The 18,421-nt window shown below is 43.4% G+C and overlaps 1 protein-coding gene across 1 annotated transcript in view; it reads left to right on the top strand.

The window, feature by feature from the left end:
* grm5b (glutamate receptor, metabotropic 5b) overlaps positions 1 to 18,421 on the top strand; it is a 222,544-nt gene that overhangs the window by 46,954 nt on the left and 157,169 nt on the right. Inside the window, exon 2 of the mRNA XM_061925876.1 lies at positions 2,800 to 3,267. Within this exon, the coding sequence (XP_061781860.1) occupies positions 3,115 to 3,267 (153 nt within the window). The 5' untranslated portion in view covers positions 2,800 to 3,114. The remainder of the gene's footprint in view (positions 1 to 2,799; positions 3,268 to 18,421) is intronic.

Below are 18,421 nucleotides of genomic sequence, written 5' to 3'. Positions count from 1 at the left end.
ATTCACTTGTGTGTGTGAAAAGTCGTAGATATTATGTGACCGGGCCGACACGCAAAGGCAGTGCCTTTAAGGTTTGATGGCACTCTGTACTTCTCCCTACAGCGGCGTTTTAAAAAGTCATACATTTTACTTTTTGAAACCGATACCACTAATTATGAAACCGATACCAATAATTTCCGATATTACATGAGAGAGACTATGAGGAGGTTGAGGTGGGGGCGGATAGGAGGGTAGCGTTCAAAAGTTTGGGGTCACATGGAAATGTCCTTATTTTTGAAGGAAAAGCAGTGTCCTTTTCAATGAAGATAACTTTAAACTAGTCTTAACTTTAAAGAAATACACTCTATACATTGCTAGTGTGGTAAATGACTATTCTAGCTGCAAATGTCTGGTTTTTGGTGCAATATCTACATAGGTGTATAGAGGCCCATTTCCAGCAACTATCACTCCAGTGTTCTAATGGTACAATGTGTTTGCTCATTGGCTCAGAAGGCTAATTGATGATTCGAAAACCCTTGTGCAATCATGTTCACACATCTGAAAACAGTTTAGCTTGTCACAGAAGCTACAAAACTGACCTTCCTTTGAGCAGATTGAGTTTCTGGAGCATCACATTTGTGGGGTCAATTAAACGCTCAAAATGGCCAGAAAAAGAGAACTTTCATCTGAAACTCGACAGTCTATTCTTGTTCTTAGAAATGAAGGCTATTCTATGCGAGAAATTGCTAAGAAATTGAAGATTTCCTACAACGGTGTGTACTACTCCCTTCAGAGGACAGCACAAACAGGCTCTAACCAGAGTAGAAAAAGAAGTGGAAGGCCGCGTTGCACAACTGAGCAAGAAGATAAGTACATTAGAGTCTCTAGTTTGAGAAACAGACGCCTCACAGGACCCCAACTGGCATCTTCATGAAATAGTACCCGCAAAACACCAGTGTCAACATCTACAGTGAAGAAGCGGCTGCGGGATTCTGGGCTTAATGGCAGAGTGGCAAAGAAAAAGCCATATCTGAGACTGGCCAATGAAAGAAAAAGATTAAGATAGGCAAAAGAACACAGACATTGGACAGAGGAAGACTGGAAAAAAGTGTTGTGGACGGATGAATCCAAGTTTGAGGTGTTTGGATCACAAAGAAGAACGTTTGTGAGACGCAGAACAACTGAAAAGATGCTGGAAGAATGCCTGACGCCATCTGTTAAGCATGGTGGAGGTCATGTGATGGTCTGGGGTTGCTTTGGTGCTGGTAAGGTGGGAGATTTGTACAGGGTAAAAGGGATTCTGAATAAGGAAGGCTATCACTCCATTTTGCAACGCCATGCCATACCCAGTGGACAGCGCTTGATTGGAGCCAATTTCATCCTACAACAGGACAATGACCCAAAACACACCTCCAAATTGTGCAAGAACTATTTAGAGAAGAAGCAGGCAGCTGGTATTCTATCGGTAATGGAGTGGCCAGCGCAGTCACCAGATCTGAACCCCATTGAGCTGTTGTGGGAGCAGCTTGACCGTATGGTACGCAAGAAGTGCCCATCCAACCAATCCAACTTGTGGGAGCTGCTTCTAGAAGCGTGGGGTGCAATTTCTCCAGATTATCAATCAATCAATGTTTATTTATATAGCCCTAAATCACAAGTGTCTCAAAGGGCTGCACAAGCCACAACGACATCCTCGGTATAGCCCACATAAGGGCAAGGAAAAACTCACCCCAATGGGACGTCGATGTGAATGACTATGAGAAACCTTGGAGAGGACCGCATATGTGGGTAACCCCCCCCCCTCTAGGGAGACCGAATGCAATGGATGTCGAGTGGGTCTAACATAATATTGTGAGAGTCCAGTCCATAGTGGATCCAGCATAACAGTAAGAGTCCAGTCCACAGTGGGGTCAGCAGGAAACCATCCCGAGCGGAGACGGGTCAGCAGCGCAGAGATGTTCCCAACCAATATACAGGCGAGCGGTCCACCCCGGGTCCCGACCCCGGACAGCCAGCACCCCATCCATGGCCACCGGATCTGTGTGTCTTCCCCTCCACAAGGGATAGGGGGGAGCAGAGGAGAAAAGAAAAGAAACGGCAGATCAACTGGTCTAAAAAAGGGGGGCTATTCAAAGGCTAGAGTATACAAATGAGTTTTGAGATGGGACTTAAATGTTTCTACTGAGGTAGCATCTCTAACTGTTACCGGGAGGGCATTCCATAGTGCTGGAGCCCGAATAGAAAACGCTCTACAGCCCGCAGACTTTTTTTGGGCTCTGGGAATCACTAATAAGCCGGAGTTCTTTGAACGCAGATTTCTTGCCGGGACAGATTACCTCAACAAATTAACAGCTAGAATGCCAGAGGTCTGCAATGCTGTAATTGCTGCAAATGGAGGATTCTTTGACGAAAGCAAAGTTTGATGTAAAAAAAATCTTATTTCAAATACAAATCATTATTTCTAACCTTGTCAATGTCTTGACTCTATTTTCTATTCATTTCACAACGTATGGTGGTGAATAAGTGTGACTTTTCATGGAAAACACAAAATTCTTTGGGTGACCCCAAACTTTTGAACGGTAGTATATATATATATATATATATATATATATATATATATATATATATATATATATATATATATATATATATATATATATATATATATAAATAATTGTTTTAACCCAATGCGGCCCCCCGAGTCAAAGAGCTTGGGGACCCCTGGTTTAGCTCGTGTAACATGAGAGATGTATTATTTATGAATGAGTTCCATGCTGATGTGTTTGAGATCTGACACTTTGTTTCCCGTCTTCCTCTCAGGATTATGTGAACATGTCTGTCTGTCAACACCTACTCTGGACACCTTTTAACGACTGCATCTTGGACTCTTATCAGCTCCCGAGACTCAGCCAAGAGCTTCTGTTACATTTCCCAGCTCGCACTGCTCCGTCTCTCTTTGGCCGGCGTTGAAATCTTGAAGACTCGAAGAGAGAGAACGTGGAAATCTGAAGACTTGGAAGAGAGGGGATGAGTTCAAACACTTTTGCTATGGCCAGCAAAACACTTTCCAGGACAAGTCGGTACCTGTGATAGACACTTTTTTTACCACGTGGTCGCCTCACTAAACGGAGCAAGATGATGCTGTGGCTTCTTCTCGTTTCCATCTGGATGGCCCCCGAGCAAAGTGACTCCGCCCAGTCCAATGAGCGGCGAGTGGTAGCCCACATCCCTGGGGACATCATCATTGGAGCTCTGTTCTCTGTGCATCATCAGCCTCCTGCAGACAAGGTTGGTTTTCTCTCTGACTGACTGTCTTCCCTGAATATCCATCCATCCATCTTCTTCCGCTTATCCGAGGTCGGGTCGCGGGGGCAGCAGCCTAAGCAGGGAAGCCCAGACTTCCCTCTCCCCAGCCACTTCGTCCAGCTCCTCCCGGGGGATCCCGAGGCGTTCCCAGGCCAGCCGGGAGACATAGTCTTCCCAACGTGTCCTGGGTCTTCCTCGTGGCCTCCTACCGGTCGGACATGCCCTAAACACCTCCTTAGGGAGGCGCTCGGGTGGCATCCTGACCAGATGCCCGAACCACCTCATCTGGCTCCTCTCCATGTGGAGGAGCAGCGGCTTTACTTTGAGCTCCCCCCGGATGACAGAGCTTCTCACCCTATCTCTAAGGGACAGCCCCGCCACCCGGCGGAGGAAACTCATTTCGGCCGCTTGTACCCGTGATCTTGTCCTTTCGGTCATAACCCAAAGCTCTTGACCATAGGTGAGGATGGGAACGTAGATCGACCGGTAAATTGAGAGCTTTGCCTTCCGGCTCAGCTCCTTCTTCACCACAACGGATCGATACAGCGTCCGCATTACTGAAGACGCCGCACCGATCCGCCTGTCCATCTCACGATCCACTCTTCCCTCACTCGTGAACAAGACTCCGAGGTACTTGAACTCCTCCACTTGGGGCAAGATCTCCTCCCCAACCCGGAGATGGCACTCCACCCTTTTCCGGGCGAGAACCATGGACTCGGACTTGGAGGTGCTGATTCCCTGAATATGTCACCCTTTTATTCTTTTCTTAGGGCTGTATCACTAAAACTCATACTTACTTAGTAACCGTGTAATACTCTTCCATATCAGTAGGTGGCAGCCGGTAGCTAATTGCTTTGTAGATGTCGGAATCAGTGGGAGGCAGGGTGCAGGTAAAAAGGTATCTAATGCTTAAACCAAAAATAAACAAAAGGTGAGTGCCCCTACGAAAAGGCATTGAAGCTTAGGGAAGGCTATGCCATACTTGCCAACCCTCCCGAATTTTCCGGGAGACTCCCGAAATTCAGTGCCTCTCCCGAAAATCTCCCGATTTTCAACCGGAGCTGGAAGCCACGCCCCCTCCAGCTCCATGCGGACCTGAGTGAGGACAACAGGGTGACAAGAACTAAATCATCCAGACTCGAGATAAATTGTATTATTATGTTTATTTTACCTAAAAATAAATATATTTATTAATTAAAAAAACAAAAAAAACGAAATACATTTTTACTATATTTTGCTAAAAACATCAAAATTAATTGTATTTTTATTTGTGTTTTTTTCGTGACTCCTTATTACATCCAGCCATTAGAATTATACATTAAAATAAACATATTTGAAATAATTTATTTTAAATGATCATAATGAACAAAGGGGATAGGAAAAGGCAATGAAGCATAGGGGATGGCTATGTAAAACGACAGTAAAACTGAACTGGCTACAAAGTAAACAGAAACAGAATGCTGGACGACAGCAAAAACTTGCGTGTAGTGGACATACTTGCCAACCTTGAGACCTCCGATTTCGGGGGGTGGGGCGGTTGGTGGCGTGGTTAAGAGGGGAGGATGTGTGAATGTTGTCTGTCTATCTGTGTTGGCCCTGCGATGAGGTGGCGACTTGTCCAGGGTGTACCCCGCCTTCCGCCAGTAGCTGAGATAGGCTCCAGCGCCCCCCGCGACCCCGAAGGGAATAGGCGGTAGAAAATGGATGGATGGATAATAATTCATTTAAAATGACCATATTTAATTATTAAAATAATTGCTTGTTTATCAACAACTTTAGCATTTTATTCATTACATTTTGAAACTCTCAGAAGCCAAGTTATGTTATATTCCTTAATATTTATTTATGCAAGTTTGAAGTATCAATTATCTAAACACAGTTTCGTTTGCATATTTTCATATATATATATATATATATATATATATATATATATATATATATATATATATATATATATATATGTGTGGGGAAAAAAATCACAAGACTACTTCATCTCTACAGGCCTGTTTCATGAGGGGCTCCCTCAATCATCAGGAGATTTTAATTAAAAAAATAAAAAATAAAAATTTAAATCTCCTGATGATTGAGGGAACCCCTCATGAAACAGGCCTGTAGAGATGAAGTAGTCTTGTGATTTTGTTCCCCACACATACATATATTGCGCTCTACTACGGTATTATTAAGACATATATATATATATATATATATATATATATATATATATATATATATATATATATATATATATATATATATATATATATATGTCTTAATAAGGTTATCCAAAAAATAGTGCTCGATACGGTACTATTTTTTGGATAACCTTATTAAGACATATATATATATATATATATATATATATATATATATATATACCTTATTAAGACATATATATATATATATATATATATATATATATATATACCTTATTAAGACATATATATATATATATATATATATATATATATATATATATATATATATATATATGTCTTAATAAGGTTATCCAAAAAATAGTGCTCGATACCATAGTAGAGCGCAATATATGTATGTGTGGGGAAAAAAATAAATAAACAAATAAATAAATAAATAAAATAATCACAAGACTACTTCATCTCTACAGGCCTGTTTCATGGGGGGTTCCCTCAATCATCAGGAGATGATCTCCTGATGATTGAGGGAACCCCCCATGAAACAGGCCTGTAGAGATGAAGTAGTCTTGTGATTTTTTTCCCCCACACATACATATACATATATATATATATATATATATATATATATATATATACATATATATATATATATATATATATATATATATATATATATATATATATGTATGAAATACTTGACTTGGTGAATTGTAGCTGTCAATATACTCCTCCCCTCTTAACCACGCCCCCAACCACGCCCCGCCCCACCCCGACCTCCCGAAATCGGAGGTCTCAAGGTTGGCAAGTATGCTAAAACTGGATCGGTCGATATTAGAGATGTCCGATAATATCAGCCTGCTGATATTATTGGCCGATAAATGCTTTAAAATGTAATATCGGAAATTATCGGTATCGTTTATTTTTATTATCGGTATCAGGTTTTTTAAAAATATTTTTTAAATTTTTTTTTTAATTAAATCGACATAAAAAACACAAGATACACTTACAATTAGTGCACCAACCCAAAAAAACTCTCCTTAGTGCTGCTGGTCCACTAATAGTACTAACCTTTAACAGTTAGTTTGACTCATTTTCATTCATTACTAGTTTCTATGTAACTGTTTTTATATTGTTTTACTTTCTTTTATATTCAAGAAAATGTTTTTAATTTATTTATCTTAATTTATTTTTATTTATTTTTTTAAAAAGGACCTTTTCTTCACCATACCTGGTTGTCCAAATTAGGCATAATAATGTGTTAATTCCATGACTGTATATATCAGTATCGGTTGATATCGGTATCGATATATAATTAAGAGTTGGACAATATGGGAATATCGGATATCGGCAAAAAAGCCATTATCGGACATCCCTAGTCGATATTGCTAATTTTTAAGACACATTGAAAGTAAGCACCAGTAGAAAAATATATAAAATGTAGAGATGTCTGATAATATTGAACTGCCGATATATTCAACCGATAAATGCTTTAAAATGTAATATCGGAAATTATTGGTATCGGTTTCAAGTAAAATGTATGACTTTTTAAAACGCCGCTGTAGGGAGAAGTACAGAGCGCCAATAAACCTTAAAGGCACTGCCTTTGCATGTCGGCCCGGTCACATAATATCTACGGCTTTTCACACACACAAGTGAATGCAAGTCATACTTGGTCAACAGCCATACAGGTCACACTGAGGGTGGCCGTATAAACAACTTTAGCACTGTTACAAATATGCGCCACACTGTGAACCCACACCAAACAAATATGACAAACACATTTCGCACCGTAACACAACATAAACACAACAGCACAAATACCCAGAATCCCTTGCAGCACTAACTCTTCCCTCCTATCCGCCCCCACCTCAACCTCCTCATAGTATCTTTCAGGGAGAGCATGTCCCAAATTACAAGCTGCTGTTTTGAGGCATGTTAAAAAAAAATAATGCACTTTGTGACTGTGTTGGCATTTTTTTCCATAACTTGAGTTGATTTATTTTGGAAAACCTTGTTACATTGTTTAATGCATCACAACAAAATTAGGCATAATAATGTGTTCATTCCACGACTGTATATATCGGTATCGCTTGATATCGGTATCGGTAATTAAGAGTTGGACAATATCAGAATATCGGATATCGGTAAAAAAGCCATTATCGGACATCTCTTTTTTTTTTTTTTTTTTTTTTTTTTTTTTTTTTCGTTATCGGACATCTCTAATAAATTGCAAACATTTTTATTTCAGATATACAAACCCCAAAAGCAGTGAAGTTGTCACGTTGTGTAAATGGTAAATAAAAACAATGATTTTTTAAAATTCTTTTCAACTTATATTCAATTGAATAGACTGAAAAGACAAGATACTTAATGTTCCAACTGGAAAACTTTGTTATTTTGTGCAAATTTTAGCTCATTTGGAATTTGATGCCTGCAACATGTTTAAAAAAAGCTGGCACAAGTGGCAAAAAAGACTGATGAAGTTGAAGAATGCGACTTATTTGGAACATCCCACAGGTGAACAGGATAATTGTAATTGATTATAGTATGTGTACTAGTTCTAGCTATTAGGCTGTTCTAGTTTTTATTTTTATTTATTTTTATTATCTTTTTCATCCATCCATCCATCCATCTTCTTCCGCTTATCCGAGGTCGGGTCGCGGGGGCAGCAGCCTAAGCAGGGAAGCCCAGACTTCCCTCTCCCCAGCCACTTCGTCCAGCTCCTCCCGGGGGATCCCGAGGCGTTCCCAGGCCAGCCGGGAGACATAGTCTTCCCAACGTGTCCTGGGTCTTCCTCGTGGCCTCCTACCGGTCGGACATGCCCTAAACACCTCCTTAGGGAGGCGCTCGGGTGGCATCCTGACCAGATGCCCGAACCACCTCATCTGGCTCCTCTCCATGTGGAGGAGCAGCGGCTTTACTTTGAGCTCCCCCCGGATGACAGAACTTCTCACCCTATCTCTAAGGGAGAGACCCGCCACCCGGCGGAGGAAACTCATTTCGGCCGCTTGTACCCGTGATCTTGTCCTTTCGGTCATAACCCAAAGCTCATGACCATAGGTGAGGATAGGAACGTAGATCGACCGGTAAATTGAGAGCTTTGCCTTCCGGCTCAGCTCCTTCTTCACCACAACGGATCGATACAGCGTCCGCATTACTGAAGACGCCGCACCAATCCGCCTGTCGATCTCACGATCCACTCTTCCCTCACTCGTGAACAAGACTCCGAGGTACTTGAACTCCTCCACTTGGGGCAAGATCTCCTCCCCAAACCGGAGATGGCACTCCACCCTTTTCCGGGCGAGAACCATGGACTCGGACTTGGAGGTGCTGATTCTCATCCCAGTCGCTTCACACTCGGCTGCGAACCGATCCAGTGAGAGCTGAAGATCCTGGCCAGATGAAGCCATCAGGACCACATCATCTGCAAAAAGCAGAGACCTAATCCTGCAGCCACCAAACCGGATCCCCTCAACGCCTTGACTGCGCCTAGAAATTCTGTCCATAAAAGTTATGAACAGAATGGGTGACAAAGGGCAGCCTTGGCGGAGTCCAACCCTCACCGGAAACGTGTCCGACTTACTGCCGGCAATGCGGACCAAGCTCTGACACTGATCATACAGGGAGCGGACCGCCACAATCAGACAGTCCGAAACCCCATACTCTCTGAGCACTCCCCACAGGACTTCCCGAGGGACACGGTCCAATGCCTTCTCCAAGTCCACAAAGCACATGTAGACTGGTTGGGCAAACTCCCATGCACCCTCAAGGACCCTGCCGAGAGTATAGAGCTGGTCCACAGTTCCACGACCAGGACGAAAACCACACTGTTCCTCCTGAATCCGAGGTTCGACTATCCGGCGTAGCCTCCTCTCCAGTACACCTGAATAGACCTTACCGGGAAGGCTGAGGAGTGTGATCCCACCATAGTTGGAACACACCCTCCGGTTCCCCTTTTTAAAGAGAGGAACCACCACCCCGGTCTGCCAATCCAGAGGTACCGCCCCCGATGTCCACGCGATGCTGCAGAGTCTTGTCAACCAAGACAGCCCTACAGCATCCAGAGCCTTAAGGAACTCCGGACGGATTTCATCCACCCCCGGGGCCTTGCCACCGAGGAGCTTTTTAACTACCTCATTTTATTATCTTTTTATTTTAATTATTTATTTATTTATTTATTTATTTATTTATTTATTTATTTATTTTTAATACACTGTAGCACTTTGAGGTTGTTTGCTCAATATAAATAAATAAAATGTATTATTATTATTAATTATTATTATTCATTGGGAACAGGTGGGTGCCATGATTGGGTATAAAAGCAGCTTCCATGAAATGCTCAGTCATTCACAAACAAGGACGGGGCGAGGGTCACCACATTGTCAACAAATGCGTGAGCAAATTGTTTAAGAACAACATTTCTCAAGCAGCTATTGCAAGGAATTTAGGGATTTCACCATCTACGCTCCGTAATATCATCAAAAGGTTCAGAGAATGTGGAGAAATCACTGCACGTAAGCCATGATAATACGGACTTTTGATCCAGGCACAATTGAAATTGGTGGATAATTGGATAGGATTGGATAGGATAGGTCTTTATTGTCATTGCACAAGTACAATGAAACTTTGTTTTCAGCACAAACCCGTTCAAGTTTAGACAAACAAACAGTGTACAGGGTTACAGAACAGGAACGCTGATGGGTCGCCACAAGGCGCCCCGTAAAAAGATGGGGAAAACGGTAAAACGCTGGGAAAGGATGAGTAAAAAAATACAATCTAGAATGGGCTCCTAAGTGGGCCCAGTCTGGAGTGGGGAAAAACCTCCATTGCAAAGCACATATACTAGAGATGCGCGGATAGGCAATTATTTCATCCGCAACCGCATCAGAAAGTCGTCAACCATCCGCCATCCACCCGATCTAACATTTGATCAGAACCGCACCCGCCCGCACCCGCCCGTTGTTATATATCTAATATAGACGATGCAAGGCATTAGTGAGGTTATAAAGCTTTTGCCTGTTAAAGAAAGGAGACTGATCCAATGCAGTGCGGACATTCGCGTGCCACGCTGTCACGACCCAGACGCACACCAGTGCGCAATCATATGGGAGCCGCGCTGAGCGCACCTCCGAGCGCGTCTCGCTGCCGGCGACGGCCGGGTATATGGGCCCGACGCTCCAGCGCCATCCATTTTCAGGGCTAGTTGATTCGGCAGGTGGGTTGTTACACACTCCTTAGCGGGTTCCGACTTCCATGGCCACCGTCCTGCTGCTGTCTATATCAACCAGGGTGAGCCCCACCCCTTTCGTGAGCGCACTGCGCGCGGAGTGACTCCTGTTACGCGCCCCCGGCAACAGGGGTGGCGGGCAGGTAAGCTGCGCGGGCGGAGCGCGCGGAGTGACCCCTGTTACGAGCCCCCAGGCAGGTAAGCTGCTTACCTGCTGCGCGTGACGCCGGCCGCGGCGAAGGCGGACGAGGCGGGGTGTCGGTGCGGTGGGCGCGGTGGTGACCCTGGACATGCGTCGGGCCCTTCTCGCGGATCGCCTCAGCTACGGCTCCCGGTGGGGCCCTCTCGGGGGAAGGGGCCCTCGGTCCCGGACCCCGGCGAGGCGTCCCTTCTCCGCTCCGTAAAAGTGTCCATCTCTTTTTTTTTTCTTCTTCTGTTGTGGCTGCAGGTGCCTGCTCGTTTTTCATATGTGGGTAACAACATTTAACTATGTATATATATTTACCAATTGGCAAGGCCCCGGGGGTGGATGAGATCCGCCCGGAGTTCCTTAAGGCTCTGGATGCTGTAGGGCTGTCTTGGTTGACAAGACTCTGCAGCATCGCGTGGACATCGGGGGCGGTACCTCTGGATTGGCAGACCGGGGTGGTGGTTCCTCTCTTTAAAAAGGGGAACCGGAGGGTGTGTTCTAACTATCGTGGGATCACACTCCTCAGCCTTCCCGGTAAGGTCTATTCAGGTGTACTGGAGAGGAGGCTACGCCGGATAGTCGAACCTCGGATTCAGGAGGAACAGTGTGGTTTTCGTCCTGGTCGTGGAACTGTGGACCAGCTCTATACTCTCGGCAGGGTCCTTGAGGGTGCATGGGAGTTTGCCCAACCAGTCTACATGTGCTTTGTGGACTTGGAGAAGGCATTCGACCGTGTCCCTCGGGAAGTCCTGTGGGGAGTGCTCAGAGAGTATGGGGTTTCGGACTGTCTGATTGTGGCGGTCCGCTCCCTGTATGATCAGTGTCAGAGCTTGGTTCGCATTGCCGGCAGTAAGTCGGACACGTTTCCGGTGAGGGTTGGACTCCGCCAAGGCTGCCCTTTGTCACCGATTCTGTTCATAACTTTTATGGACAGAATTTCTAGGCGCAGTCAAGGCGTTGAGGGGATCCGGTTTGGTGGCTGCAGGATTAGGTCTCTGCTTTTTGCAGATGATTTGGTCCTGATGGCTTCATCTGGCCAGGATCTTCAGCTCTCACTGGATCGGTTCGCAGCTGAGTGTGAAGCGACTGGGATGAGAATCAGCACCTCCAAGTCCGAGTCCATGGTTCTCGCCCGGAAAAGGGTGGAGTGCCATCTCCGGGTTGGGGAGGAGATCTTGCCCCAAGTGGAGGAGTTCAAGTACCTCGGAGTCTTGTTCACGAGTGAGGGAAGAGTGGATCGTGAGATCGACAGGCGGATCGGTGCGGCGTCTTCAGTAATGCGGACGCTGTATCGATCCGTTGTGGTGAAGAAGGAGCTGAGCCGGAAGGCAAAGCTCTCAATTTACCGGTCGATCTACGTTCTCATCCTCACCTATGGTCATGAGCTTTGGGTTATGACCGAAAGGACAAGATCACGGGTACAAGCGGCCGAAATGAGTTTCCTCCGCCGGGTGGCGGGGCTCTCCCTTAGAGATAGGGTGAGAAGCTCTGTCATCCGGGGGGAGCTCAAAGTAAAGCCGCTGCTCCTCCACATTGAGAGGAGCCAGATGAGGTGGTTCGGGCATCTGGTCAGGATGCCACCCGAGCGCCTCCCTAAGGAGGTGTTTAGGGCATGTCCGACCGGTAGGAGGCCACGAGGAAGACCCAGGACACGTTGGGAAGACTATGTCTCCCGGCTGGCCTGGGAACGCCTTGGGATCCCCTGGGAGGAGCTGGACGAAGTGGCTGGGGAGAGGGAAGTCTGGGCTTCCCTGCTTAGGCTGCTGCCCCCGCGACCCGACCTCGGATAAGCGGAAGAAGATGGATGGATGGATAGATGGATGGGTTTAACTGCCACCCGCCTGAATCTATTTAAAATCTAATTTTTTTTTTATTTCAACCGCCCGACCCGACCCAACCCGCGGATAAAATCTAATTTTTTTTAATTTCATCCGCGGACTCCGCGGTTGTGCCCGCAAACCGCGCATCTCTAACATACACATATTACAACATACATCTCCAGATATCTAGCAACAGAGGGGAGGGAGTGCGGGGTCATGGTGGCAGGCCGCAGCTCTCAGGCGCTGACCAGCCTTTCATCACCCCTATGGGATTTGCGCCGAGGGCGTTGAATTGGGCGGGGTGGGGTATGTATGTGTGTGTGTGGCGTATATTTATAATTGCAGGCCTCATCTGCTGCACCAGACTTAAAAAATGGTGTCACAACAGCTGTTTTAAAACATTTTAATTGATAGGTTTACTAAATATAATGTGCGTTTTGATAATAATGTAGCATGCTTTTTTTTTTTTTTTTTTATTAAAGGGGTGTCTATATTAAATATATATTTTGCTTTTGAATTGTTCAGATGGCTAATAATGTAAAGTATCTGGTTTTGATGAGGCAGTGTTATGTGAAAAGATGAGGCGGAATCTTCCGGATCATCGCCTGGTCGCGGTCTTGGGATGAAACTGTCTGCGAGTTGTTGGAACAGAATGAATAAAATATGAACTCAACTCATTTGCAATTTCTGAGGCATCATTACTAACCATTCCATTAACATCTAGTTTAAATACACAAGTATTTAAACTAAAGTCGCGATTGATTAATTTATTGATATGTTTCCAAATGTAGACTACCAGTCTACATGTGCTTTGTGGACTTGGAGAAGGCATTGGACCGTGTACCCCGGGAAGTCCTGTGGGGAGTGCTCAGAGAGTATGGGGTAACGGACTGTCTTATTGTGGCAGTCCGCTCCCTGTATGATCAGTGCCAGAGCTTGGTCCGCATTGCCGGCAGTAAGTCGGACACGTTTCCAGTGAGGGTTGGACTCCGCCAAGGCTGCCCTTTGTCACCCATTCTGTTCTGAACTTTTATGGACAGAATTTCTAGGCGCAGTCAAGGCGTTGAGGGGATCTGGTTTGGTGGCTGCAGGATTAGGTCTCTGCTATTTGCAGATGATGTGGTCCTGATGGCTTCCTCCGGCCAAGATCTTCAGCTCTCACTGGATCGGTTCGCAGTCGAGTGTGAAGCGACTGGGATGGGAATCAGCACCTCAAAGTCCGAGTCCATGGTTCTCTCCCGGAAAAGGGTGGAGTTCCATCTCCGGGTTGGGGAGGAGATCTTGCCCCAAGTGGAGGAGTTCAAGTACCTCGGAGTCTTGTTCACGAGTGGGGGAAGAGTGGATCGTGAGATCGACAGGCGGATCGGTGCGGCGTCTTCAGTAATGCGGACGCTGTATCGATCCTTTGTGGTGAAGAAGGAGCTGAGCCGGAAGGCAAAGCTCTCGATTTACCGGTCGATCTACGTTCCCATCCTCACCTATGGTCATGAGCTTTGGGTCATGACCGAAAGGACAAGATCACGGGTACAAGCGGCCCAAATGAGTTTCCTCCGCCGGGTGGCGGGGCTCTCCCTTAGAGATAGGGTGAGAAGCTCTGTCATTCGGGAGGAGCTCAAAGTAAAGCCGCTGCTCCTCCACATTGAGAGGAGCCAGATGAGGTGGTTCGGGCATCTGGTCAGGATGCCACCCGAGCGCCTCTCTAAGGAGGTGTTTAGGGCATGTCCGACCGGTAGGAGGCCACGAGGAAGACCCAGGACACGTTGGGAAGACTATCTCTCCCGGCTGGCCTGGGAACGCCTCGGGATCCCCCGGGAGGAGCTGGACGAAGTGGCTGGGGAGAGGGAAGTCTGGGCTTCCCTGCTTAAGCTGCTGCCCCCGCGACCCGACCTCGGATAAGCGGAAGAAGATGGATGGATGGATGGATGTTTCCAAATGAGTGAACTACTTCCTTGAGACTCGGCAACATCTGCATGAAGTAAAAAGACTGAGACGTTCTCTGTTCACTAACCACTTTATTTCTTAGTCCTTTAAAAACTATGTTTGGGACTTAGTTTTTAAAGAGATTTTCAGTGCCAAGTCTCGCTTTTTCACAAGTTGAATAATAACATTGTTTATCCAGGGCAAACACTGTTTGTTAGGGCCCGCATGGCCCATTGTATAAGGACTCCCAAAGGGAGTCCTTATACAATGGGACATAAGGACCTATTGAATTTCTAAGGTTTTATTATTATTATACCGGCCGCCTCTTTGAGCTGTAATTTGACCCACTTAACATGCTTCAAAACTCACCATATTTGACCCACACATCAGGACCTGCGAAAATTGCCTTTTAATAAAAAAACCGAACCCCAAAACTCAAAATTGCGCTCTAGCGCCCCCTAGGGAAAAAAAAAAAACTAGACTGCCTGTAACTCTCACTAGGAAGGTCGGAGAGACATGAAAACAATACCTCTATGTAGGTCTGACAATTGTACATTGTCGGGCAAAAATCAACAGGAAGTTGGCTATTCCCCCTTCAAGACAAAAATTTACTAAAAACAGTCACTTTTGCCTCTTTCAGCTGTAGTTTGACCCCCTTAACATGCTTCAAAACTCACCAAACTGAACGCACACATCAGGACTGGCAAAAATTGCGATCTAATAAAAAAACCTAACCCCAAATTTAAAAATTGCGCTCTACTGCAATTTTTGAATAAAACGCAGAAAAAACTGCTCCTCGGAAGAAAAAAATGACAAAACTGCCTGTAACTCCCACTGGGAAGGTCGGAGAGACATGAAACAAAAACTTCTATGTAGGTCTCACTTAGACCTACATTTCAAAAATTGACAATCCCCAGCAAAATTCTACAGGAAGTTTGCTATTCCCCCTTCAAAACATCATTTTTGTAAAAACCGGTCACCTTTCATCAAACATTATCTCCTCTAAGCGCGTTTGTTGTTTCGGCTTCAAACTAACACAGGAGAGAGATTGAACCCTTCTGATTAAAAGTTATCGAAAGAGTTTTGATACCTGCTCCGGTTTTGATTTTACGACCCTTCAAAGAACCGCTATGCTGATGCTGCTGAAGCAGGAAGCACCAACGTGTCCACACAATGCAGACTAGGTAGGTACACTACACAAAGTCTTGGGACAATTATGACTACCACTGGACAAAAGTATTGGGACACTTAAAACGACAACTGGACAAAAGTATTGGGACACTTACACTGGACAAAAGTATTGGGACACTTAGGACTACAACTTGACAAAAGTATTGGGACACTTATGACTACCACTGAACAAAAGTATTGGGACACTTCGGACTAAACGTAGACACAAGTATTGGGATACTTAGGACTTCCACTTGACAAAAGTATTGGGACACTTACACTGGACAAAAGTATTGGGACACTTACACTGGACAAAAGTATTGGGACACTTAGGACTACAACTTGACAAAAGTATTTGGATACTTAGGACTAAAACTGGACAAAAGTTTTAGACACTTATGACTAAAACTGGACACAAGTATTGGGACACTTAGGACTAAAACTTGACAAAAGTATTGGACCACTTGGGACTAAAACTTGACAAAAGTATTGGAACTCTTTGGACTACCACTGGACAAAAGTATTGGGACGCTTACACTGGCCAAAAGTATTGGGACACTTAGGACTACAACTGAACAACAGTTTTGAGATACTTAGGACTGCAACTAGACAAAAAAATTGGGACTTTTAGTATTAAAACCTGACAAAAATATTGGGACACTTAGGACTAAAACTTGACAAAAGTATTGGGAAACTTCGGACTACCACGGGACAAAAGTATTGGGACACTTAGGACTATGACTGGAAAAAAGTATTGGGGCATTTTGGACTACCACTGGCCAAAAGTATTGGGACACTTACACTGGATAAAAGTATTGGGACACTTAGGACTACAACTTGACAAAAGTATTGGGACAAATTAGGAATAAAACTGGACAAAAGTATTGGGACACTTAGGACTAGCACCTGCCAAATATGCGGGCCCGACCAATGCTGCTTGCAGCTTTAATTTTGATTGTTTTTTAAGAACAGTGTTTTTAAACCTTTTCTGAGCAAAGGCACATTTTTTTCCATTGAAAAAATCTCGAGGCAGAACACCAGCAGAAACCATTAAAAAATTAATATCAGCAGCCCATATTGACAATAAAAAGTTGTTCTCGCAATTGTTGGATATGAATTCAAAGCATAACCAAGCATGCATCAATTTAGCTCTTGTCTCAAAGTAGGTGTACTGTCACTACCTGTCACATCACACCCTGACTTATTTGGAGTTTTTCTGTGTGTAGTGTTTTAGTTCTTGTCTTGCGCTCCTATTTAGTTGTTGATTGTCATGTACGGATGTACTTTGTGGACGCCGTCTGCTGCTCCACACGCTGTAAGTCTTTGCTGTCGTCCAGCATTCTGTTTTTGTTTAGTTTTAGCTTCGTTTTGCATAGCCTTCCCTAAGCTTCAATGCCTTTTCTTAGCGGAACTCACCTTTTGTTTAGTTTTGGTTTTAGCATTAGACACCTTTTTACCTGCACACTGCCTCCCGCTGTCGTCTGCATATTGTGATCAAGCCAAACCATGTTCCCATACTTGCCAACCTTGAGACCTCCGATTTCGGGAGGTGGGGGGTGGGGGCGTGGTCGGGGGTGGGGTAGGGCGTGGTTAAGAGGGGAGGAGTATATTGACAGCTAGAATTCACCAAGTCAAGTATTTCATACATATATATATATATATGTATATATATATGTATATATATATATATATCTACATCCTGAAAATATGCAAATAAAATTGTGTTTAGATAATTGATACTTCAAACTTGCATAAATAAATATTAAGGAATATTACATAATTTGGCTTCTGAGAGCTTTTTTGGACCGAGTTCCCCAAATGATGGAAGAGAGAGGACCTAAAATGGAACACACTATCTATCTTGTTCACCCTGTGATTAGATGGCGACTTGTCCAGGGTTTAAAAAAATATTTTCTGAATCCATTTTTAAATGAGTCTTTAAATATAAAAAAAACATTCTTTAAATAATTAGGAAAACATTTTTTTAAATATTTTTTTTCAATAATGTTTTTTTTTTTAGCATTTTTTAAATCATTTTTAAATCATTTTTTAAATTATTCTTTAAAATAATTTTTAAATGCTTATTTAAATAATTTATATACATTATTCTTCAAATCATTTAAAAATAATTTTTTAAATCATAAAAAAAATTCTTACATCAGTTTTTGAAAAATATATTATTTAAATATTTACCATTTTTAATTACTCTTTAAATATATATATTTTTAACAATGATTCCTTAAATTAATTAAATAAATAATAAAAAAATATGTGTGTGTACATAATATATATATATATATATATATATATATATATATACATCTACATCCTGAAAATATGCAAATAAAATTGTGTTTGGATAATTGATACTTCAAACTTGCATAAATAAATATTAAGGAATATAACATAACTTGGCTTCTGAGAGTTTCAAAATGTAATGAATAAAATGCTAAAGTTGTTGATAAACAAGCAATTATTTTAATAATTAAATATGGTCATTTTAAATGAATTATTATGATAATTTAAAATTAATTATTTCAAATATGTTTATTTTAATGTATAATTCTAATGCCTGGATGTATTAAGGAGTCAGAAAAAATTTAAATAAAAATACAATTAATTTTGATGTTTTTAGCAAAACATAGTAAAAATTTAT

This window comes from Nerophis lumbriciformis, linkage group LG30 (assembly GCF_033978685.3).
Source record: "Nerophis lumbriciformis linkage group LG30, RoL_Nlum_v2.1, whole genome shotgun sequence".
In the NCBI taxonomy this organism is placed as follows: Eukaryota; Metazoa; Chordata; class Actinopteri; order Syngnathiformes; family Syngnathidae; genus Nerophis; species Nerophis lumbriciformis.
Note: the sequence above shows the minus strand (reverse complement) of the source record. Positions and strands in the feature narration are given on the sequence as shown.